The 26034-nt window shown below is 38.7% G+C and overlaps 1 protein-coding gene across 9 annotated transcripts in view; it reads left to right on the forward strand.

Annotated features, from left to right (window-relative positions):
* Positions 1 to 25791, forward strand: part of Atg4a (Autophagy-related 4a) — an 81617-nt gene extending 55826 nt beyond the window's left edge. For 6 of the 9 annotated variants that reach the window (XM_067086667.1, XM_067086662.1, XM_067086661.1 and 3 more), the window contains 5 exons: positions 405 to 514; positions 1186 to 1264; positions 12085 to 12239; positions 14300 to 14456; positions 21399 to 25791. In XM_067086667.1, the coding sequence (XP_066942768.1) occupies positions 405 to 514; positions 1186 to 1264; positions 12085 to 12239; positions 14300 to 14456; positions 21399 to 21463 (566 nt within the window). In that variant the 3' untranslated portion in view covers positions 21464 to 25791. The remainder of the gene's footprint in view (positions 1 to 404; positions 515 to 1185; positions 1265 to 12084; positions 12240 to 14299; positions 14457 to 21398) is intronic. The other 3 variants (XM_067086663.1, XM_067086665.1, XM_067086660.1) reach the window with 1 other exon arrangement.
* The last annotated feature ends 243 nt before the right edge of the window (positions 25792 to 26034 follow it).

Below are 26034 nucleotides of genomic sequence, written 5' to 3' on the forward strand. Positions count from 1 at the left end.
TGTGTGGCTTTTGAGAAATTTGTAGTTAGGTAATGATAAACATTGATTCTTATACAGAGATATGCATGTTATTATAGTAATATAAACTGATATTGTCAGCTTCAGTAATTTTTTTTTTTTGCTTATTGTTGATTAAGAGGACTATTGTTGATGAAGAGGCCAGGAATAGGTATCATAATATACTTTTCAAGCCTATCCCTGATAGCAAAAAAGGAAAAGTGAAGAGAGTGCAGCCAAATTCTGAAAGGTGTGATAGACCCATGTTTTTAAGGATTGAGGGTTACAAGCAAGGGAGGATGGATGCATAAAGAAAATCATAAAGCTTGGTAGCAAAGGGAAAGAAACAGTTGTAGAATCATGTCATTCACGGATTAACATTGCTTAATTTTTTTCTTACATGACAGAATGTTCATGTCAAACTGAAGGTGAAAGATCATGGCGGCCACTACTCTTGTTTATACCTCTAAGATTAGGTCTCTCAGAGATGAACCCCATCTATTATTCTGGTATTAAGGTTTGTAATTCTACTTATTTACCTAATTTATAGACATTTTAAATTCTTATGACACTTATTCAGTATGATTATTTGCTAATAACTTGTGGTTTTTGGCTAGTAATGCATTATGAATGAGGTAAAACACTGTGTAGCAGAATTTTTATATTTCATTGTAATTTTTATATTTCATTGTAATTTTCTCACACTTGTCCAATTCATGTGCCTGTAGGAACAATAAATATACAGTTTATTCACAGCAAATTCTCAGACAAGTTTACATTTTTCAAGGCTACATAATTATTTTTGTGATTACACTGCACTTGAAAGTTGAGAGGCCAGCTTTTATGCTTTATAATCCCCCTCTAGCACAATTCTTGTGGCTTGTGCTTTTTCAAGTAGCCTTGAGTAAAGAATGATTATGGATAGGTTTATAAACTCATAGATACTGTATTAATAAAAAAAAGATATAGGAAAGTGTGGATTTGTGGAACTATTGCAATATCAGATCAAAAAGTAACATTTAGCAGAATTAAATTTGTGTAATATCTTACAAACACCATTCCATGCTTTGCAATTCAGTGACTGAGTTGGCTAAATGAAGAATAATTTTTAGGCATTTCAAACCATATGTACAGTTGAATACGGTGTTGCATTAATTTTCATAAACTTTTTCTTTAATTTTTTTGCAGAAATGTTTCAAGATGCCTCAGTCTTTAGGCCTTATAGGTGGAAAGCCTAATCATGCTTCATATTTTGTTGGTTTTATGGGTAAGTGACTGTTATTGATTTCCATGAAAGTAAATGAATAGGAAAGTATAACTTCTTATGATTGTCCTTTTCATAAAAATACACCAGTGCATTATTTGATATACTTTTTGGGGATATTTCACTTTTTCACTAAAAATTTAAGTTTTTCCTGTAAACATTTAACATTTGCAGATGCTGTGGTTCCTGTCATTATGCATAATGTTGTTATTTAGCAAAAAAACCCATTACTTATGATAAATCTCTCATTCTTGGCCTCTAAATACCCAGACTCATCAGTTCCTATGAAAAGAATGGTGGTCGTACTGTGGATTTTTGGGAGGATTCCTGGGTCTAAGCCTGGAAGGGGGGGGCACTGTCATTGGGTCTGCTTTTAGGCAGGAAGTATTTTCTTAATACAAGCCTATTCAGGTGCTATTCTAAGCTCATGATCTTAGACGGTGACCACTTACATTATTTTCATTACATGAACTTAGAGGACCTTACTAATGTTCAGGGTAGAATTCTCCTAGTTTCAACGTCTCTATTTAAGTCTTTAATAGCATAAGAATGATGTTTATTTCTCTGTTATTATTTCACCGGGTGACACGGGACCCTGATCCAGAAAAAGGATTTTGACAAAGGAAAAATCTATTTCTGGAGAGGGGCCCGTGTCACCCGGTGACCCACCCCTGTTTTTCATTCTCTCCCTCCCTTGGTAAACTTCATTCTAGTGAGGTGGGTGCTAACATGGAATGCGGCTAGTGTTGCCTTGCATACAGTCCGCGAGTAGTGCATGGGCTTGTAACGGCACCTCTCTCGTTGGGACTTTTGACATTGGGAATCTCTATAGGATAAGGTTCCGTGTTTTTGTAGTTCACCCTTTTCCATACACGACTCCATCTAGTGGAGCTCGCTCTGGGGGTAGTAACTCCAGCATTTCATTTAGCTTTCTCTGGTATCTAGCAACGGAATTACCTAGAAATAAGTGCTGAATGGACTATTTCACCGGGTGACACGGGCTCCTCTCCAGAAATAGATTTTTCCTTTGTCAAAATCCTTTTATTCTCTTGCTCGCATTCCTAGCAATGAGTGCCCATTCAAGGTTGAAATTGCTATTTATTTTCAATTCATGTTTCATGGTTTATTAGTGACAGAATTATTTCAGTATTCTTTATTGTATCAGGAATTACAGTACTGTCTACTACTTTTTCACAATGGAATTACAACCATAGACTTTTATAGGGATGTGCGGCCCTTTATTTATATTCTGAGAGAAGAAACAGTGATCATGTTGTGCTTCAAGATGTGGTTTGCTTTTCACAATAATTTTGTATTTTAATAAGTGCTATGATACACTACTGTTGGCACTAATTACACTGCTCCCCCATTTTTACGTGGGGATAGGTTCCAGAACCTACCGTGGAAATGCAAAAATCCCCTATAAAAATAAGTATAACTGGCCTATAACTGCCAAAATCTTGTACCCCTTAAACTAAAATGCTTATAACTGCCTATTTTAACATTTTACTGCTTAATTTGATATTTCAAACAAAAAACAGGTTTTGACATAGGAAAAACCTATTTTTGGTAGTCACTGTTGAGTCCTCAAGGAGTTACTTTCCATGGTCTACCAGAGCTCCATGGTGACCAAACTAATATCAAAGAATTCTCTTCTAGTTGGGCTTTTTGGCCAGGTGTTGTGTTGTAATGATTAACATAACACGTGATGGGGTATATAATGGACTCAGAGATAAGAGGGCACTTTCCCTGATCTTCAGTGAAGCTGAACCCAGTTTTTCCAACGTCAAAGAACCTACAAGAAAGAGAAGTGACTATTGTGCATGCCTGTCTGCTGGTAAAGACCAGGGAGCCATTACTCTGTTGGTCAATGCAGGATAATCCCTCGCCCAAATCCCATGCCTTTTCATCAGGGAAGTGGGAGTGTTTTGAGGACCGAACAGCGACTATCGAAAATAGGTTTTTCCCACGTCAGAACCTGTTTTTTGATAGCATAGCCCCTTGTTTCGTCCTCAAGGAGCTTTACAAAGAAATTGACAGGCGACAAAAAAGGCTTAAGCTCTCAATTTTTAATTCCAACACCCCAAAGGGAAAAAACAAAACATTTCTGGTCTGAGGTCAAGCCACAAATTTCAAGTTCCATTCTTTATTCCAAATACTCTTCAGGTTTTGGTACCAAGGAACAAGAAACTATACACAAACTTATGTTTTAGGATGTAGTTCTACAGTGACTTACTTAAGCATTGTGGGTTTGGTTGCAGTACTGTTGCCCTTCTCCCTAGTGATAGTTAGCATACTCACCGTCAATAAGACCCATGGTTTTCTGCTGTAGCACCTAGGAGTTAGGACTAACCATGCCAACTACTGATACACAGTATAGTTGAATTTGTTTGAGCACATGGCAACAATTTTTTTTTCCTATGTCTGATGACCACCCTGTACATTCGGAGACTTCTTTGAAAGAGACATTTCTGAAGAAGGCCAACAATGTACTTACTTTCTTAATATCATGTGACCTATGAAAGGAGTGTGGATTTGCCTTTTTAATGAGAGACACTACAATCATTCTCAGCCTTTGTAAGGAGAGTGGTTAGTTTGTGCTAAGGTGTAGGAAAATAGGACCCTCAGTATTTGCTGTGACTTCTAGGTAAACCTCAAGTGCTTGAACCGGGAATAATGTCTTGTCTGCTAAATTGAGTGTTCTTATAAGAATAGATTTCCTTCTTAAAGGATCCTCATTCTTGGCTAGGATGATGGGCCAGGGGACAATAACAATTAATGGTCAGCTGTTTGCATGATGTATCGTCCCTGTCTAAGAGAGCTCAATTCACTAATATGAGCTCCTGATGCTAATGCAATCAAGATCACCTTTTGTAGTATGTGCGTTGTGGCTGTATTGGGTCCGCTGAATTGAGGGCTTGATAGAAGTCTAAGCACCTTGCTCAGGGACCAAGCAATTGGAAGCCTTTTGGGAGCGGGCCTTTGTAGAGCAAAAGACTGCAGAAGGGAAGTGACAGCTTCTATACTGGAGTGAATCCTGAACCCATAAAGCAAGGTTTCCATTAATGGTACTCTGTATGCCATGATTGTTATAACCACAAGGCATTTGTCTTCAAAAAGTATATAAGAAAATAAAAGTGTTTCTATAGAAATCTCAACTGGGCTCTCAGTATGGATATAATCTAACCATTATCTTCCATACGGGACTGGCATTGCCGGATCGTTAGTGTCCATAATTTTTGCACTGGGTACCTAGCAATGGTGGGTGAGTAATTTTTGCAATTTATATTTTTAAAAATCCTTACGTTAAGGTCTTGGCTCAGAAAGCAGGATGCGTAAACGACTTTCCCTCCTACTATCTGGGATAGAACAGCAGACAGTAATGGAATTGATCTTTTCGCCCATTGTTGAAGTACAGTAATAGCAACCAATGACTGTTTGGCCAGTTTGGGCTATTAAGTAAGCTGTTCCTCTGAAGGTTAGAAGTTTGCTCAAAACCTTCGAAATCTGGGACAATGGAGGAAAAAGATATCTTCCTCCCTTTATTCCAGTCTTTAGGAAGGCATCTCTTGCTGTTGCTTGACTGTCCAGGCTTGGAGACATATATTAGGAGTTTGTGACTTTTGTATGTGGCAAACAGGTCCACTTCCAGTTGTGGAAGCATGTTGGCTATTGTTTGAAAAGATTGGTTGTCCAGCATCCACTCTGTTGTCATTTTCCTTGATAGAGAGTCTGCTATTACAATGAGACCCCCTGTGAGGTGAATTGCAGACAGGTGCCATTTCCTTACTTGCACCATCTGAAGGTTGGCTAGCATTATCATATTGAGAGGAGGTGAATGTGATCCCAACCTCTTGATGCAGGACATTGTAGTCATGTTATCTCTCTTCTGGAAGTTTGAGTTTTTTGAGAGACAAAAAGACACCCATTAGATCTAGGAAATTGATATAAGAATTCCTGAGTAGCTGACCACCTCCCTGCCACCTGACGATTCTCCCAATGTCCTCCCAACCTGTCAATGAGGCATCTGTGTGTATTGTCACTCATACAGACGAGGAGTCAGGGTGACCTGTTTCGCCAGAGATTCCTCTTGGGTCCAAGGCTGAAGTATCTCCCTAACTTTTTTAATCTTTTGATGAGGTTGGTCTCGCATCTTTTTTCTTGCAGGCAATAGCCAGAATTTGTATGCATTTTTAGTTGCAATCTAAGTACTGGATCTATTACTGATGTGAACTGCAGCAGGCCCATCGTACGTTCTAATTGCCATCTGGAAACTTGGGGCTGTGCAAGGAACCTTTTGAGGACTTACCTTATTCTGTTTTGAGTATGATGGGGAAAGACAGGCTGTGAAGAGTATCCCAACACAGTCCCAGCCACTGAAAGTGTCTGCTGGGCGTGAGGCGGATTTTTTCCAATTTATTATAAAACCTTTTAACTATAGTCTGTTGACAATTGCTCTTAGATTTTTCAAGCACTCTTTTCTTATGGGCCCCCAGATCAACCAGTTGTCTAGGAAGGCTATTAGTTGAATTCCTTTTTGTTTGAGTTGTCGGACAAATACCGTTGTTATTTTTGTAAAAAAAAACTCTTTAGGCAATGTTTAGGTTAATTTTGTAAAAAAAAAAACTTTAGGCAATGTTTAGCCCAAAGGGCATGACTTTGAATCTGTATGTATCTTTCCCTATCTGAAACCTTGGGAAGGGGCAGAAAGGAACGGTGATAGGGACATGCCACTATGGATCTTTCAGATCTATAGAAACTGTCCATGTCCCTTGTGGAATGATTGAAGGTACTTGGGCAACAGTAGTTATCTGAAACTTTTGGCAAACAATGTGCTTGTTCAGTGTTGATTAGTTGAGGATCACTCTTCTTTGGGAGGAATCCTTTTTTGGGAGCACTGAAGAGACGTACTTGTTGGCGAATATACACGTTTCTCTGTGGCCCCCATTAACAGGGCCTTCCTACCCGTAATCTTCCAGAGAGAGGCCTAGGTTTTGGAAGAAGCCCTTTAAAGGAGGGGGAGGGACGAGACCGTTTCTACCCCAGCCCCTTGAAAATAATGCTGTCCCCAAAGGGAAAAACTTCCATTGTCTGTGATATCGTTGAAGCTGACCCCCAACCACCTCTTCCTCTGCCTTTGCCTTTGATAGACATTCCAGGTGTTGCTTTTCCTTTTTTCCCCTATAAGATAGTTTTTGGACTTTGTGAAAAGGATGTCCCTGCTGCTCTTGTTGTTGTTTTTGTTGTCCCTTTGTAGGGAATTGTCCCTTCTGAACACCTACCTGTTTTTTGAGGAAAACTTTTGGAGGTGACTGAAGGCTTATATGATTTTTGATCAAAGTGAGCCTTTTTTGGGGTTGGGAAAAGGGAAATTTTGGGCTCATTGTTTCCTGAATTCCCCTTTCCCTAGAAGAGCATACACTGTTCAGTTTTGTTGGGCTTGCTCTCATTAATTGCATACTTGCCATTGGGGGAGAAAATGTACAGTGAGGCATCTTGCCAAGGATTATCAGTATCATCAGGGGTGAGTATTGGAGCCCCTATTATGTTTGGACCTGAAGTTTTGTATTCCGAGCTGACCATTTTGTTGTTTCCAGTCAGAATTCTAACAGACCTTGTTTGGGCAGCATTTGTATCCACACCCACTTTTTGGTTACAAGATGCAGTACTCTTACACTTTGGGGTGAACATGACTGACTTAATTTCCTCTTCAGAATCATGCTTCATGTCCCTTATATATTGCTGCTCTGTGGCAGGGACATCTTTGATATTACTCAATTTCCTTACGGAATTGATCAAATGCTGCAAACTGTGTGTCTCTTTCGAGGGAGCTTGCACAATCTAACTGAGCTTCAACAACTGAACTGTCACTGCCTGTTAATCAAGGGGCAGAAGTCCTGGGTAAGTCACTATACCCCTCCAAAAATGTACAGTGCCCCCGGTCTTATGTGTTTCACATTTCCACGGTTCACTTTGCCGCAGATTTTTGTGGAACACATCATTCATTTGTCCGCCGGATGAAATTTCACTAATTTGCAGATTTTTCTTAGGGCCGTATCTCTAAAATTATCACTAATTCGCTTTTTTTTTTTTTTGTAGAGCAACACTGTTTATTCACTAATTACTATATTTTCATTTAAAGAAATGTATACTGAGAGAGAGAGAGAGAGAGAGAGAGAGAGAGAGAGAGAGAGAGAGAGAGAGAGAGAGAGAGAGAGAGAGAGAGAGAGAGAGAGAGAGAGAGAGAGAGAGAGAGAGAGAGAGAGAGAGAGAGAGAGAGAGAGAGAGAGAACTGTGGTTTTTACTTCGAAGTCTAGTTCTTCATTGGAGGGGTGGGTAGAGCTCTTGGCCAGCACACTGTTGGCCCAGCATTCGACTCTCCAACTGGCCAATGAAGAATTAGAGGAATTTATTTCTGGTGATAGAAATTCATTTCTCGTCATAATGTTCGAATTCCACAATAAGCTGTAGGTCCCGTTGCTAGGTAACCAGTTGGGTCTTAGCCACATAAAATAAATCTAATCCTTCGGGCCAGCCCTAGGAGAGCTGTTAATCAGCTCAGTGGTCTGGTTAAACTAAGATATACTTAACTTCTTAAAGCACAGTATAAATGGATTCTGTGAGTGAAATAACATTTCATTGATATTTTGCTGTTTTTTTTATTAAAGGTTATTTTACTGTTTCAGAGAGAGAGAGAGAGAGAGAGAGAGAGAGATAAACTGGTTTTTACATCAAAGTCTAAGCACAGTATAAATGGATTCTGTAAGTGAAATAACGTTTCATTGATATTTTGCTGTTTTTTTCCACTAAAGTAATATGTGTACTGTTTGAGAGAGAGAGAGAGAGAGAGAGAGAGAGAGAGAGAGCTGAAGTGTTTATACATAAATTGAAGCACAGTAACTTGCTGGGGACGAGAACTAAAGGCACTTAAACTATGGCTGGGATGAGAATGTTTAGAGTTGCTTACGTATGAAATTCGGATTTTAAATACTTTTATGGTGATTAGAGATGAAACATTGACAGTGATAAAATATTCTCTTGTGTACTGTTATAATATGTGTGATAAGCATAGTCAACTAAACTTGTGATGAAATACGGTACAATAAACCAGATACAGCAAAAATGATGGCAATGCTACATACATCGATCTGTTGTGAATTGCTGGATTTTTTTTTCATGGTTTTTTATGCTTATGGTACAGTAATTGATATTTTCATTAAAGAATGTGTACAGTACAGTACTGATATACAAGAGAGAGAGAGAGAGAGAGAGAGAGAGAGAGAGAGAGAGAGAGAGAGAGAGAGAGAGAGAGACATCACAGAAAAATTGCTACTGGCACCTACATGTGGAATTCGGATTTTGAATATTTTTATGGTGATTAGATCAAAATAGTATAAATAGATTCTGTAAATGAAATAACAAATTATAAATATTTTGCTGTGTTTTCTCAGAGAGAGAGAGAGAGAGAGAGAGAGAGACCAACAGTGGGCAACATTTTCTACCCTTCAAGGTCAATATGTGAAGATAATTGACAGTTAGGTTACACCTCCTCTCACTGAAGGATCAGAGAAAAGACTGGGGAATCTACTTTATTCTTTTAAAATTTACTAAAGAAATGCAAAAAGTTTTAATTATAGCATGGAAAATATGAAAACAAAGCAAGTCACATTTATCTACAAAACTACATTATACAAAACAAATAAACATACATGTTACATGTGCATAAAACAAAAATACAACTCATATGTCAAAGCAAATATTAAAGTACAGAGAGAGAGAGAGAGAGAGAGAGAGAGAGAGAGAGAGAGAGAGAGAGAGAGAGAATATCTACATCAGTAGCTGTTTTGTGATTTTGATTGATTTTACTGCATTTTAATATAAAGTATGCTAGTATCATACAGTATTTATGTATAAAAATCAAAATAATACAAAAATTTCATATCAGTTTTAGACATAAAAGCATGAAAACTTATAAATTACTTCAAAAATTAAACATAACCACTTCTGCAGGGTTTCTTGAGGATTTTGCAAATGTCGCATGTCTGTGATTAATTGCATATGCCAATTAGTTAGGTTCCAATGAAAAGTTAGCGTGTCTGAATTCGCGCAACTTGAAGCACGTAAGATCGAGGTATTACTGTAGTTACACTCCCCCTGTGAGGAGTGGGAGATGTAAGCAGTAGCTGCTACTGCTGCAATTACCAGTTGATCCACAATCCAAGAGGGAGAGAATGTTATGTGGATCTTCAAACAGTTTCTGGAGTCTCAAGGTCTGAATAGTCACTCCTTTGATAGCAACAACACCAAGGTCATGCCATGATTACGCTATCTTCCTCCAGAGTTTTCATTCTTCGGAAACATTGACCGGGGCAGCAGGCTCCTACACTTCCTTTCTTGGAACTTAAGCACAGTTCTTTTTAGACTTTCAAGAGTCTCAAGATGGACACTACTCGGTGTGATAGCAGCAACACCATGGTAGTGCCATGGTCAACAAAAGGTCATAGTGTCCTTTCATCTACTCTGTTGCAGTGCAGGTACACAAGTAGACAGTAGAACATTCAGTACAGTGGCCAACCAGACACATCCCAAGCAAGATGGATGTAATTACAACAATTCATTCACTGAAGTCAGGAGATAAAGACAGTTGATCTTGGCACCTTGACGTCCAGAAATTCATTCAACCTCCAAAGAAGCTTGATCATAGTCCTTCTTTTCTTGACTTACTGAAGTTTATGCTGTTCTGTTCTGCCTTCTTGCACCCTTGAACAAAGCAAGACATCATTGGTGTCCATTTACATCTGGAAGCTCATGCATTTTGCCGTTCTACATGTTTCAAAGGTGATAAGTGAGAGTGATCATTCCACTTCTATGGTCCTGTGGTTCCAGTGACAGTATGGCATCTAGACTTTCAGCCCAATGCCAATGACTCGTTCATTAGCTTCGAGTTGGCCGAGAAATGGTGTCCAAATTGTCATTTCTCTGACTAGTGAGATGATCAAACGAGCATACCCTGCAACTTTTTGGTGGACGTCAGTACATTTTGGGCCCGATCTTTTGAGGTCAGCAGCATCGGTCTGTCCATCGCATTCAGGAAGAACCTGCCAGTTGAGTACTGGGATGGAATGTAATTGTGCAGATCACATTCATCTCCTTTTACCTTGAGACATTGCCCATAGGTCCTTAGACTCCTTTTTCTTGGATCCTATGGTGGATGCTCAACAAGTCATGTAGTTCACCCAGCTCTTGAGGGACAGGTTGCATCTTGCCGAAGGTGTGCGGCTGCAAGGAGAAGGTGTTTGTAGGATTGGCCTCCTTCCTTTCTCCTGTCTTCCTCCATGTTCCAGTGGGCAGAGGAACAGTGAATGAGCCATCACATACTGGATGGGCGTGCATGCAGCTGATCTAAATGCCTGCATATCCTATCTATAATCTGGCTCCATTTGGATTAGTAGATGCAAATCCTTCCTTCTCTCTAGCAAGGGGAGAGAGAGACTGACTATGAGCAAACCAATTGGTTATTCTTAGCTTTATAGTCTCCGATACTGTGGGTTCATCCAAACCTTTTCAGTTCAAAGATATTACATTCCTTTAATTCAAAATGCCCTGAAGTCTGACGATTGAATATCTCTCTTGTTCAGTAGATCAGGGGTATAGTCTTCCTTTGCTCTTTCATGACCAGGAAGAGAGTACCCAGGTGAGCCGAACTACCAGTCAGTTCGGAGATTTACTCAGAATCCTCCCTCCAAAAGTAAGTCTCCCATATATAAAGGCCAAGGAACAAATTACAAGTTTTTAAAGTAATTTGTATTTTTCCTAACATACAAACCTGAGGTCTTTACATAAAGGGCCCACCTCTTACCACCCCTCATTCTCTTTCCTGGGCCTAAAGGTAAACTGCATAGAATTGAATGTGCACCGACTTGGTGGGCGGTGCTTCTGCCCCTACCATCGATAGCTGTTACTATAACCACCTTGCAAAAGTTTAACGGCCTGATTTCCAGCTCGTAGAAAGTTAATCCCCATGTGTAAAGACCTCAGGTTTGTATGTTAGGAAAAATACAAATTACTTTAAAAATATGCCATTTTAAGCTGAATCATAGATATCAGTTTGGTTGTGACACCTGGAAATTGGGATGCCAGACTAATTTTTCTCATTTTTATTTACATGTTACTAATAATAGTGTGAACTCTCATTCCTTAGACCATGAAGGTGCAATAGGTTATGTTCATTTTTCCTCACCATTTCATCAAAGCATCCTGCTAGGCTCAGAAATTCGTTATTAGTTGCACTGACATACTTTGTGGTAATTGCACCTTAATTTATTAAGTCTTTTGGAGTATTTTAACCAGTTGTTACTCATGATTTATGGGTTGTTTTCGTTCTTTTTTTGTATGAACTCTTCTTGGTTCCTTCAGGCTCCTTACATTCTTTCTAATGTGTTAACAGCTCAGCTCCCTCCCACCAGAGTTGCAATTTAGAGTGTGGTGTAAAATAGCAGGTTTGGGTAAAGCAAATGTAATTTGGAAGGAAAATTAAATACAAACCCATAATCTCTTTACTAAATAAGGGCCCATTCACCTGACCCCAATGTTTTGTCACGGGTGTACAGAATACACAAGAAGGCAGCCAGCCACTGAATGCATGAGATAACAATATGTGCATGGATGCAGATCTCTTTTCTTCTGTTGAGGGTTGGAGTTCATGGGATTCAGGCTGTTGCATGAAGCTTTGTTAAAAATAATGGGCCTGTACCAATAAAATTAACCTTGTTTTTTTTAAGGAATTACGTATTTGGTTTCACTAGAAACACTCTTGTTTTCAGGGGATGAAATAGTGTATTTAGATCCACATACAACACAGGACTCAGGGAGTGTGGATAAGAAAACAACAGAGGCAGAAGTGGAATTAGACAAGTCGTATCATTGCTCTTTTGCTCAACGGATGCCTTTAGAACAATTGGACCCTTCTTTGGCGCTGGTATGTAATAGTTTATTATTATATGAAATAATTTGCAGTGAAATTAGGATTTAATTACCATTTTCTAAGAGTGTTACATGATTTTAAAGTCATTGCACTTAAGGTGCGAATCTGTTTTAATAGATTGTTTTTAGGAAATAACAGTCTTATTTTCATTAACATACAGAAATTCTTGCTTTTAAAATGAAGGTAGTTTAATCTTTGTTAAGCTGTTAATGCATCACCTCAACAGCAGCCAACCAACTTTTGTTCTCCTTATTCACAAAATGTTGGGAATACATAAATTTTAATAAGTAATATAATTAAATGCAGGATTTCAGTTTTGCTTTGTTCTGATCAAAGATGACATCATTAATATCCTTCATGATGGAAATATTGTCTTGTATTACATGTCTGTGATGAGTTTAGTTAGCTTTACCATGAAAAAGTTATGATCATAGACTTCAGAGATTGTTGTAGTAAAGCAGGTTGGTTTATGCAGATTATAACTTATTGTTTTTACACAAACTGACATGTCACTTAGGATGGACAAAGCAAGTGCTGAATTGCTACCCTAGTTGTTGGTTACCTCTAAACAACATTAGTCCTTGACCTAACAGTTTCACGTATCACACAGTTCCATTCTCATGTTATATTTTCTCAGAAAAGGGCATGTTCAAATGCTGTAACAACTATACCTGTGTATCTTCACCTTCATCACATCAGTGTAGAAGATAATACAGTACATGATGAGAAGAAATACATATATGAATAACTTTAATATAAGTTTTGCAAAAGTAATGTGAAAAAACAGTTGGAGATGGAGGAGAAGGTTTGGATTGGAGTAAAGAAAAAAAGTTGACAGCTATGCAGATGGTGATATCTGTACAAAGCTTCATACTTTAATGCATCATATAACTAATAAAACAAAATAGTGAGGAAAGTATGCATAAAAGGATGAAATAACTTGAGATGGAGAATGGATCACTGTAATGAGGTTGAATCTTCAATTATTTAGGAACATGGGAACATTGATGTCCAGTACAGGTGCTCTTGAGTTGTAATTTAATGAAAGTCAAAAAAAGGAAATTAAACAATGGGCAGGCAGAATGAGATGTAGGACTCAAATAGATCAAAATTGCATACAAAACCAAGGTCATGCAGGAGTGGACTCAGATCTATTGTTGACTTCTCTTCTTGAGTTAGAGACAGAAAGACATTGATAAGCTTGAGACCCATTTGAGTTATACAGTAAACCCCCCGTATTCATGGTCTCACGATTCTCGGATTTCTCTGTGGAACATGTATACATATTATTTGCAGAAAATTTGCCAATTCTCTGTATTTTTCACTGAGAAATATTCACTAATTACTATATTTTCATATTTTCATGACTGAATGCACTTTTTGTGACTAAACTTAAAATACTCAGGTATACAAATTTTTTTTTTTTTTTTTGTGTTTGAATGCTCAAAATAGGCAGTTCTAAGTGTTTTTAGAGGGGTTTTAAGCATTCGTACATTTTAGCTATTCACGGGCGGTTGTGGTACACATCCCCTGTGAATATGGGCCCTTTACTGTATCCTGTGACATGGGGACTGATCCATTATTAATTTATTGAATCTTCTGCTGAGTCAATATGTTGCCCAGTTGAATCATTTTCTTTCAAGTTTGCTGGGGTTCTTACTAGCAAGGGACCTTATTTTTAGATGTCAAAGTGAAAAGCAAAAATAGTCATATGATAGAATATAGACTAGGTTTGCACCAGTTGGGCTAACCTTTCATGGGTAAGAGTGTTTATGAAGGTACAAGTTTATTTCAGGATTATGAGAAACTGCATTATTCCTGCCTGTTGGCCACTTAACAATTTTTTAGTTATATGCTACATGTTAATTCCCTAGGCATACAAATAAAAATGTTTACAGTACTGTATTTGAATGTTAGAGAGCTCAGTATGGTTTTCTTATAAAAATCTTGAGAGACCTCATTGAAATTTTTCTTATGATAATCCTTGTGATAGTCACACTGACATACTGTAATATTAAAAGGGCATTATTGCTTAACAGAATTGTCTTTTTCAGTGCTTTTACTGTGGTACAGAGAAAGAGTATGATGATTTGTGTAATCGCATGCGTCAAGAACTTATTGACAGTGAAAAGACTCCTTTGTTTGAACTTGTCTCAACAAGACCAGATTATATGAAGGATGATACTTCCACAGAAGGAGCAACTGGTATGTGTAAGTATTGTTATCTTTGGTTTGCTGCATTTTTCTTATGTGTAACTGATGTATAAGTAAGTTAATTTGTTCATGTGCTGAACAAACCTGAGTCTTAACCTATTGATAATTCTTCTAGCACCAGCTGGAAACCAGTAAAAATAACAAACAAGGAATTGGTGGCAGCGAGGTAGGCTGATAGACGTAGATGGCAACCGTCAATTTCCTTTGCGCATGTAGTGAAATAAATGATGTCTAGGTTTCTTCTTTACCACCCTCATAGGAAGACGTGCTTTCTCTCATCTCTCCGAAGCTGGTGTTTTTTGCTTAATTTGTTGCGATTGTGTTGCTTGTGTGGGTGATTCTGTATTTTCGTGTGCTGTGTGCTTTTGTGTGATCATGCATCCACAAGAATCATCTTGGCCTCCAGTTTCTCCCAGGCTTTTCAAGCGTCAGAGGATGTGTCCTGGCGTCAATGGTTTACCCTTGCTCTCGCTTTTTGGCATCGGCTGAGACCGATCCCCATTCTACGTGTAGCTGATGTGTAGAGCTAATGATTGTAATATCACTAATCCATGTCCTGAGTGTTGTTCTTGGCCTCCTGAGCAGTGGAGGGTTTTTGCCAAGAAGAGGCAGCATAGGAGGAAATCGGAGGCCCCATCTTGGAGGGGGTTCCCTCCTTTGAAGGATGTGTCACATGCTCCTTCTTGTTCTGTCTCCTCTTTGTCATATCCTCCAGTTGCTATGTCTTCTTTGGAAGATTTTACCCCTTCCTACTCTTTTATAGCTTCATCTATGGAAGTTTTGGGAGAGGGCTCAGGAGACTTCCCTAATAATGCTTCCTCTGCTTTTTTGGTGGGGTACATCATCTTCCGAGCAGATGCTCCCTCCATCTTGTTCTACCCTTTCAGATTCCGATGCGCAGAAGATGGCTTGTCTCTGGGCTTCTCTAGACCTATCAGGGTTACTAGGACAGTAATTGAATTCACACGGGCCTGGGTCAGCCGCTTTGTCAGTCCCCATCCCAGTGGCTCCCCACCTCCCGTGCCCAGTTCATGAGCTGTTTCATCGTCCCAGCTGACTACTCCCCTCTCATCCCAGTGTGTCGTCCTGCCCCCTCCTGCTCCAACCTCCGGCCCCCCTTCCGACTCATTGGTTCAGGTGGTGTGATCGAATTTGCAAGAGTTGTGGAGGTATTGTGCAAATGAAACGTCGTAGGACACCGTCTCCTTCTCCATCTTCTTCTTTATCTTCCCCTGTTCCTGTCAAGCAGTGGCAAATTAGAGACTTTGTCTCTTCCCCTAGTAGGAAGTGTCTCAGGCCTATTGTATCTTCGTCTGCTTCGGAACACGGCCGTGCTTCTCCCCCTCCTGACATCCGTGTTTCTGATGTTGAGGATTTATGCAAATTGAAGAAGTCTGCAGTTGTTCCTCCCTCTGCCAAAGTTCGTAGGAAGGATGATTTTGCTCCTGTTAAAACTTGTCCTGCTGTTTCCGTCCATAAAGAGAGCTCTTCTGGTACACGACCGCATCCCCTTCGCCTTCCTTCACGACGTCATCCTTCAAGTCCACGTTCTTCCAAGGATGTCTGGAGCTCACGTTCTGAGATTCAGCGTTCCAGGAGCCCTGTCGTCTGGCCTAGATGTTCCTCTCGTTCTCCTGACGGAACACGTAATAGGCGCTCCTGCTCCTGCCTTCGGGTGGTTGGACACGCTTGTGCGGAAGATCATGCTCATGTTCCTGAGCATGACCGTGCTCCTACTCCTACTCCAGTTCCTTTGCAGCCTGCTGGTAAGGAGCGCAGTGTCAGCCCTATACGTCTGCGTGTAGGTTCTCGTCCAGCTCCTTGTTCTCATCCCTCCAGAGCAGACGATGATCATCTTACCAAGTCAGTGGCTTATAATTGTTCGGTTACTCTCATGTCCTTCCACTGAGTTTTTGTGGTGTATCGGTCTCATGTTCTGTGGAGAGGAATGTGGCTCAAGATAGTTTCCCCTTAACATCCGCAGGTGTTCATTCTCCAAGGAAGGTTTTAGGTCTGGAAAGGACCTACACTCCAGTCTTCGTCAAGAATATTTTGGATTCTTTTGAGTTTGTCAACAGATCAGGTAGGGACTCTCAGGGATAGGAGGTGAAAGATGTAGAGAACCATGAGATTTTTACTACTTACGGAGAGGTGGTTGGGTTAATCCGCGAATATAGCAATCTTGTGTACGTGACAGGTTCCTTAGAAATGGTGACATCCTTAACACTTCTTCTCTTTTCCCTAAGGATCATTTGGACTGGGCCATAGATAGATGGTGAGCTGATAATAATGATCGTCTGGTTCATTAAGCCGTCTCTTAAGTCTGCTAATCCTCCTCGTCGTGGTACTTCAAAACCCAGCTCCTCGGCGCTGCCCAAGAAGACTGCGGTTGCCTCTTCATCCAGCAGGTCTGGGCATGCTCCTGCTGCAGCAACCAGCAAGAGCTCCCAGCAGTGTCCCTTTAGTCCTGTTCTTCTAAGCCAGCAAGAGGTTCCAAGCGATAGAGTAGATGCCCCTCCCCACAAGTTGTCACCAGTGGGGGGATGCCTTGTGAGCCACTGGGCTACGTGGTGTGCCTTCGGGGCAGAAGAATGGGTAGTAGATGTCCTTCATGTAGGGTACCTACTACCCTTCAACTTTCCTATCTCTCTTTCCATTCAGCCTCTTCTTCACCTGACATAATCTCTCGGCTCATTGAAACATCAAGCTCTCCAAGGCGAAGTGGCGAAAATGATGGAGAAGGGAACAGCGGAAATAGTATGGCATCCTTCTCCAGGATTTTGCAGTCGGGTCTTTCTCGTTCCCGAGGCAACAGGCGATTGGCAGCCAGTGATAGACCCGTCAACCCTAAACCTCTACGTCAAGAAGACCCGATTCAGGATGGAGACTCCTCAAACGGTGATAGCAGCCATCAGGGAGGATGACTTTCTGCTTTCAGTAGACCTGAAGGATGCGTACTTCCAGATTCTGATTCATCCTTCCTCCAGGAAGTTTCTTTGTGTCAGCCTGGGGGAGTCAGTTTTTCGGTTCGTCTTGTGCTTTGGCCTCTCAACAGCTCCTCAAGTTTTCACGAGAGTATTCACCCTGGTTTCGTCTTGGGCCCACTCCCAGGGGATTCGCCTTCACAGATACCTCGACGACTGGCTGGTCTTGGCGGGGTCTAGGGAAAAGTTAATCCAAGACAGGGACCGTCTTCTTCAGTTTTGGCACGACTTGGGCATCGTGGTAAATTTGGAGAAGCCGCATCTCGTCCCCAGTCAGAAGATTCTTTACGTGGGCATGGTTATAGACATAGCCTCATCGAGGGTTTTCCCATCAGAGCAGAGAATGGAGGTTCAAGGCTGTAGCTCGGTCCTTCCTCTCGTCAGTGGCAATTGATGCTGGGTCTGTTAACCTCCCTAGAGAAGTTGGTCCCTCACGGTCATCTACACCTTCAGTCTCTGCAGTGGAGGCTGAAAGAGTTTTGGTCACCTGCAAGGGATCCTCAACATTTTCTAGTTCCGCTGTTGCGGGAAGTAAGAGAGGACCTGTTGTGGTGGTTGGATGACAGGAACTTGGCCGTAGGGGTTCCCCTTCATTCTCCCCCTCCAGAGATCCTCTTGTTCACAGACGCTTCGTGCAAGGGTTGGGGAGCACATTTGGAAGGTCTTGTAACATCCAGAGTGTGGACTCCACAAGAGAGGCAGCTTCACATCAGCGTTCTGAAGCTCAAAGGCTGCCTTCCTAGCTCTTCAGCAATTTCAGGAGCAGGTAATGTGGTGCTCATGTCAGACAACACGACGGTGGTGGCTTATGTAAACAAGAAGGGGAGCCTGGTGTCACGCCAACTACACTCTGACAGTGCTCCTTCATCAATGAGCAATAGATTATTCAGTAGATCTCTCTGCCAGGTATATTCCGGGCAGGAGGAACGTAGTGGTGGACAATCTGAGTCGTCTGAGTCAGGTCGTGTGGACAGAGTGGTCTCTGCACCAGGACATTGCAAACAGGCTCTTTCATCTGTGGGGAAGACCCTCAGTAGACATGTTCGCAATGGGGTTCAACAGAAAACTAGAGGTCTTCTGTTCCGTGGTTCCAGATCCATTTGCAGTGTTGGAGGATGCCCTGCAACACCCCTGGGACAATCTGGAGATCTATACCTTCCCTCCATTTTGCCTAATCTATCAAGTTCTGAACAGGGTAATGACCTCTCAGAACCTCAGAATGACCTTAGTTGGTCCCATGTGGCGCCACTCGCAATGGTTCCCCAATCTCCCAGCCTTGCTGTCAGAAGCTACAAGAGAGATTCCTCTGTGGCACACCCTTCTGTGTCAACCCTACTTCCAGAAATTCCACCACCCAGTAGAGTCCCTATCCCTTCACGGCTGGAGACTATCCAGTATCTCCTCTGAGTGAGAGGCTTTTCTCGCAGAGCAGCATTGGAGATGTCTGGCTATCTCAGATGATCTTCCTCAGCTGTGTACCAAGGCAAGTGGGCTGCTTACTGTGGTTGGTGTGGTCACAAAGATACGCGAAGTACACAGATATGCAGTGAAATACTCTTACAGCAGAGGTCTACGCAGTGAACTGGCAGAGCTGCATGCTCACGCAGCATATCTCCACAAGACAAAGTCTTTGGGACGGTTGTACAGCCAACCACAACTAATGAAAATGAATGGCGCCCCTGGATTGGCTTCTTTGCAAAGGCTACCTAATAGCGTGTCAAGTAGCATTGCGCCTAGGCATTTCAGCTTCCCAAGCTGCATTTTCTTTCTCGGGAGCTTTGTGTTTGTAATTGGCTCATCGTTTGGCGAACGTTTTTAAGAAAAAAAAAAATACTTTTTATTGATATTTTGCTCTGTGTACACTTAATATTATTATTTGAAAATTAGTAAATCATTTTTTTTATCATAAAAAATGCATTTAGTCAAGATATGCTCTACAAAAAAATCTGCGAATAGGCAAATTTTTCGCAGATTATTTGGAGTTATATTCCACAGAAAAATTTGTGAATAGGTGAATCTGCCAATCCTGAACCGTGAATAGTTGGGGGTCGACTGCACAGTGGTATTGCTGTTAGGAGGAAGAGGATAGCAAAATCCTAACGAAATTATGAACTGCTGTTGAGAAATTTATTGCAATTCTCATCTTGAGAGGTAAAAACTCTTCTTTTCATGACTACATTGCCATGGTAATCAAGACTGTTAACAAGACAATCATGCCTACCAACACGATGATCAGGTTTGTAATTAGCTTCCTGATAGTATAACTAAAGAGTTAATACTTTTATGTAAATGCCTACTTAGTGAACTTTAATAAGGCTATTGGGTACAAAAAAGGACATGAAAGATGAAGACAGCTTGCTTGGGATGAGATTTAATGTGTAGTTGTTGGGAGTTACATAGTGTCACCTATTAGATGCTATGGCATGTTCAGGAGGCAATTGGGCATAAAAAACGAAACACTAATGAAATTGTCTCACAAGGAAAGAGCATAGTAAAACACAAATGGATATGATGAGGAGAGCAATGAATGGGAAATGAAACTATTGGTTAATTATTGATTGGGATTTATTTGTTATCGGTTTCACCAATTTTTTATCGCCAGTGTTTTATTTTTATTCATAGCAAGAATGTTAGTGGACTTGTAACTCTGATCACACTACTTTTCATAATAAGTACACTGTATAAGTGAGGGGATACTATGAAATAAAAGTTATTTGAAATAGTTGTTATTGTAGACAGAAAAAAATAGAAAATAATGATTTAGGAAATTAAGACAACTTTTCTTCAACAAAAAATATACACACATTCCTAGTTCCTGTAATGAAGAGTCATTGACTATAATATTTAGCACTAGAGAAGTATGATCTTAAAAACCACAAAGCATCTAATGCTTTTGGGAATAATTGAGAGTGAATTTTCTAAATGAGGTAGGTGCAGAAGAAAGGCTTATTCAGATTCCACACTGGTTGCTTTTATTGTTAATAAGCTCTGGTATAGCTTTTCCAAGTGCTTAGACTGATCCTCTGTTGATTCAGACAGTGTCATTCTTGAGCTGAATTGAAAGTAGTAGAAAGGGAGCTCATTTTTCTTATTTTTACTTGTCACTCCACAAAGATATCTCTGAAGCATTGGATCACTTACAGCAGGTTATGTTTAAAAAATTTCAATTTCAGCAATTTCTTCGTGTCTCTCTGCCTCTGCATTTGATGTACAAAGCCTGTTGAATGTTGCTTTTAACAGTTTTGTTTTTTTACATTTTATGATTTGGCAACAAGAAGGATTCTTTGGAATCATTTCATTACATCTGGATATTCAAGGTAATGAAATTAAAAACCAAAAGTGTGTCTTACCCGTACTTTGCTCTTAGATGTTCTCTAATTAGAAAACCAAAAAATCCAGCAGTGGTGTTTCGGTAGCAGTGATACTCACCAATTTCTGATATCAATAATTACCACTAATTAGTTACCAGTTTTTAAGCCCTAATTTGTACAAAGATGGTCCTCTTGAGTACTTTTTACCAGGTACATGACTTGTAATATACAGGCAGTCCCCAGGTTACGTCGTTTTTGACTTAACATTGTTCCGATCTTATGGCACTTTTCATATATTTTCATTAAAAAAATCAGTTCTGGGGTACAGCAGGTGGTTCCAAAGTTACATCATTTCAGTCTTATGGCACTGTAAACAATGAAAGACTGGAACTAGTTTCTGAGCATAGTTGACTGGACAGTGACCTGTGGGTCGCTCACGTGGTGTAGCAATACCAAACAAAGGTCTTATTTACCTGTTTGTGAGTTAATCACTTTTTTTTCATTTTTATCAATTTTTAATACGGTGTTCCAACTTATGTCATTTTCCAACTAACGTCGTGCCGCAGGAACGGAACTCCGATGTTAAGTTGGGGACTGTCTTTAAATTAGATTTTATTTAATAATTCAAATTTTCACCTCAACAGGTATGGAACTTGAAGATCACCATTTTGAATCAGAAGATGATGAAGAATTTGAAGTATTGCAGTAGTACCAATAGTAATATATTTGTAAAAGCTTTTCTTTTGTAAAGAGGTTCGTTTTACCAGTTGAAAGTGTTTGTATATTATATAAAGTCTGTTATTAGTGGTATAAGAACAGTTTATATAGACTTCTTTAAAAGGTTAATATCTGTAAATTTGGTAGTTTTAAGTAAATGGTAATCAAGTGCACTACATGGTATCTAAAGTAATTAGGGACCTTTTGTGCTAAAAGCACCATTCAAGGTGATCATTTAACTGCAGTAATGATCCTTGCAGTGTTCAGCAACCACTTATTATTCTCTGCAAGTTACTAGAGAGGGTTCTTTTTATACTTCAGTGGGCACATCATCACTTATTTGTGTATTGAAAACACAGAATATTCGCTGCTGTTCAGGTATGTTATATGGTTTCACAAAAGGATTTGGGTTGTAGTTTGAGGTGGCTAAGACAGAGAAATATTTGCCAAGAGAAAGGAATAAAAGAATGAAAGTTTTACATCTTTGCAGAAGTAGTGCAAAAATTAAAAAGTGAGGGAAGTGCATTACTTTTCTAGTACCAAGTTTTTTTTTGTTCAGATCACTTTAAGGAATGTGGCACTCAAAATCATGGTAATAGTATAATTATTTTATGAGCCAGAGATTAAATCTGAAGGACATTTGGTGAAATCCAAGCCACATAATTTTAATAATTTTCAAAGTGGCTATTTCAGTTTGAAAATTTGCACTGTCAAAATCTGCTCTAATCTTAATCAACCCAGTTAGCCAGCTTTTCTTTTAATTTTTACTCAGTACTGTAACTGTAAATATTAGTGTAAATTATTGTCATACCTTCTCTTATCACTCTATAGTTCAAATAAATATTTCTCTCAAAGTATGAAATGTAAGGGTATCATTTGTAGTTTTTTGGCCTGTAACATATTGTGATCATAGCTCAAGTAATGTTTTAAAATATCATTTGACAAGCACTACAAGTAATTACTAAACTTAGGGTGTGAACTCATTGTTTGTGACAGGACTTATTTGGGACATTTATTTATAATAAGAGGAAAATTTTGATAATTTAACATTATTCATCATTCGGTGATCAGTTAGTACATGAAATAATGAGTAAAGCATAAAATTTAGAGCAGTAAAGACCAGTGATGATGTGTAGGAGAAACATGGGAAATAAAAAATCATAATATAATTTAGATCTGACTTAGATGAGATTGCTGAATCTTGAATAACAGAGGATTGTGATATAGAAGAGGAGAGGTAGCAGAATAATATATAAAAAAAATGTAAGAAAAGTTACAGGAAAAGTTTGAAGGTTAAATTATACAAAAAAGTGGAGTATATACGAAGGAGAATGATGGACTTGAAAGTGCAAGGGAGAGTGACACTCAAGTGTAGGAAATCATACTGTATCTGGGATTATTTTAAAAGATGCTTAACAAGTGAAGAGGTGTAGAAAAGCGAGGTGGAGTAAGTTAGAAACCTTGAGCCCCATAAAAAGCTGAACAGCTGTAAAAAGGTTGAAAACAAATGAGCAATGATGCTTTTTTATTTATGTTGCTACAGTTTTTGGAAAGAGATGGAAAAATTTGTAAGTTTTGATTAGTTTTTATTCAAGAACTTGAGAATAAATTACATGTGATGATGAAATACAATACAATGTAAGAAATGCATTGGGAAAATTGGAATGTATGACACAAATGCTAAAGATTGTAACATTACAGTATATATCTAGTAGTTTTAAAAATGTCTTGAAAGTTACATTGAGAGCATAACAAGTCACAAAAATATTAAAATATGACATCTGACAGACTTTACACAGACAGTGCTTCATAACAATATTCTTTAAATATATATCATATACTTTATAGAGAAGAACATTATGAACATTTCACATCAAAAGGAAAAGGTCTTTATTTCAGCATATACAATGTATCAGGAAATCCTTCACTGTAAACAAATATGAAGTATATTTTATCTGTGGATTAAACAGATAATTCCATGTTCAACTTTTTTTCTGAGTATGATTGTTATGAAGATCATTAGTTGTAATGAAGTTGGAACATTGATTTATAAGTTGTGGGGTCCATTGCTTGGCTTGAGATCAAATCTGCCCAAGAAATGTGATACATAGGCATTTAGGCTACCAAGATGGATATGATTACAAAATTTTATATAGGTGTGAGATCTACTTTGCTGCAAACAGAAGGTTACATTAAAAATATTATTCCATTTATGGTATTCTTGAACAGCATATGAGGAATGGGCTAATATAATACATCAACTGGGCTGGCGAATATTAAAAAGTTCAACGTACTGGAAAGGGAACAAAAGTTTTTAAATATCAGAATTGATTTTATTGCATGTTAAACTTCACAAGAAGTTGTTCTGGTTTTAAGAGATAATTTTGTGACTTGTCAGGTGTGCTCAAGTACCAAAATCTAACTAGCTTTTGTATGGTTAGAGAGTGTCTTGAAAATAACTTTTGTATATACTACCCAACAGTTTTTTCTATAATATGCGGGACTATTTTCATCTTGATGTCATTTTAATCAGGTCATTGACTAAATTTTTTAGTATGGAAAGTTTTGATGGCCACTGTTCTGGAGTTCCCAGATGATCAGTTTTAGTGTGCAATACCTTGATGTCATCAACTTATAGGAGGTCGGCTCCTCCTCCTACCTACCGCTACTGTGTCCATCTCCCGATGCCACCAATTTCCTTGTAACTTTTTTAACTGGACTCCAGCTGGCGCTAGGCGCTAGAGAACTTTCCCCTTATGTTAAGACCAAAGGTTTGTTAGTTATGAAAAATACAAATTGATTTAAAATTTGTCATTTTAGGTGGTTCAGGAAATAATTTATTTGTCGATTTTAAGAAAACACTATCAACAGGAAAATATTTTTAATTCTTAGATACATTATTTGGTTTTTAAAATATGAATTGCCTGCAAAAGTAAAGTCAGTTGCCCCACATCAAGAGTTTCCATTTAAAAATATAGCAATAGAAGAGCAAATTGTATAAGACTTTAAAGAGGGTATGGTGAAAAGTATTATGGTATCTGTTTTGTGGGAAGATTGCTTGTAAATTTAACATTCCAGTAAAAGTGTAGAATGTAACAATTGTTGTAGATGGAGTAGGAACCACCCATGGAAGCAGTTAACAAATAAGACAAATTGGTGGTAGAGAAGATAAAAAGGTCCGTACTCCAGGGATGAATGAAGATATTTGTGTTGACTCCCTTTTAGAAAGACTAAGAAATTCTGATGATGTACATAGCAGTTACATTGCACTGTATTTCAGTGAATTTTTGGTAGATACAGTACAGTACTTTTCCCTTGTCTGGCAGTAACTTCATGTTCAGTATTGCCATCTTTGTCTTCTCAAGTATTTAGATATAAAAGAGTCATATCTTAGGTTAACATGGGAGTGTTACAGTTTGGATTTTTGTTTCACATTTTCTAATATCTACTATTCCAACATACAATTTTGGTTTTGTGAGTATCTACTATTCCAACATACAAGTTTGGATTTTGTGAGATGATAAATGTTTTTACTTTTTCCTCTAAGTTTTGCTAGAATATGAAAGAAAGGTTACCACCTTTATGACCTGTGAACTGCTGCCTTAGGGCATGGTTTACCTTTAATGGTATTATCTTTAATTTTTCCTAAATTATTCTTTGTAATATATAATGATCTTTTAGGGTGTAAATGAAACCTCTTTAACTTTTGTCTCTTAATTGTTGCATAGTCTTTTTTTAAGTTAATTGTTTCCTGCACTACAGCATAAATGCTTTTGAAAGGAAAGTATAGTATATGGTTGCTACACACTGTAAGCATTGTCTGCACTTCTTTTTCAATTTAGAATTTGTGAAGTAGTTTGTCATTTCTGATTGATGTGGGTTTCAAGATTGTGTTTGGATGACATAATGGTAACTGTTGTAGTGTACAATAAATATTTCATATTTGATAGTGTCGCTGTCTAAGTCTGAACTGTAAAAGGATTTTGAGTTTTACAAGCAGTGTTGTAAGACTGCACTGCTTGTTACCAAGATCAAAATTTTGGTAAAATGGTGTAAAGGTGCTGAATTGATGTTTGTTCCAGAGCATAATGTAGTAAGTAATATTTCATAAACTGTTTCTTTGAGTTGATGAGTCTTGGGATTTTCTTCAGAACTTTCAAATACACTTCCAGTCTCTTGAAATTAGGGAGAAAGTTCATAATGTAAATTTTGTTTATTGTTACAGTGACATATGTCATGTAGTTTTAAAGACAATGCCTGAAGTTATGTTTTTCTTAGATATATTTGTATGTATATTAAAAGTGATGAACTATCTTTCAATCATGTTCACTATTTTCACAACCCATCTGTGCAATTTCATAATTAATTTTGTCTTGAATTGATATTTGAGCATAGTATAAGAAGAGATTATAGTGAAGAGTTAGAGAATTGCATTATGGTGGAAGGACAGATCTTGCAGGAATCATGTTGGATTGTGTGTAAGTACTCAGATGGCAGTTAGAAAATGATCAGCAACAGCCTGGATAAAACAGATTGGTGGACTACTGGGAAATAAGAGGTCTG

This window comes from Macrobrachium rosenbergii, chromosome 43 (genome assembly GCF_040412425.1).
Source record: "Macrobrachium rosenbergii isolate ZJJX-2024 chromosome 43, ASM4041242v1, whole genome shotgun sequence".
Taxonomy (NCBI): domain Eukaryota; kingdom Metazoa; phylum Arthropoda; class Malacostraca; order Decapoda; family Palaemonidae; genus Macrobrachium; species Macrobrachium rosenbergii.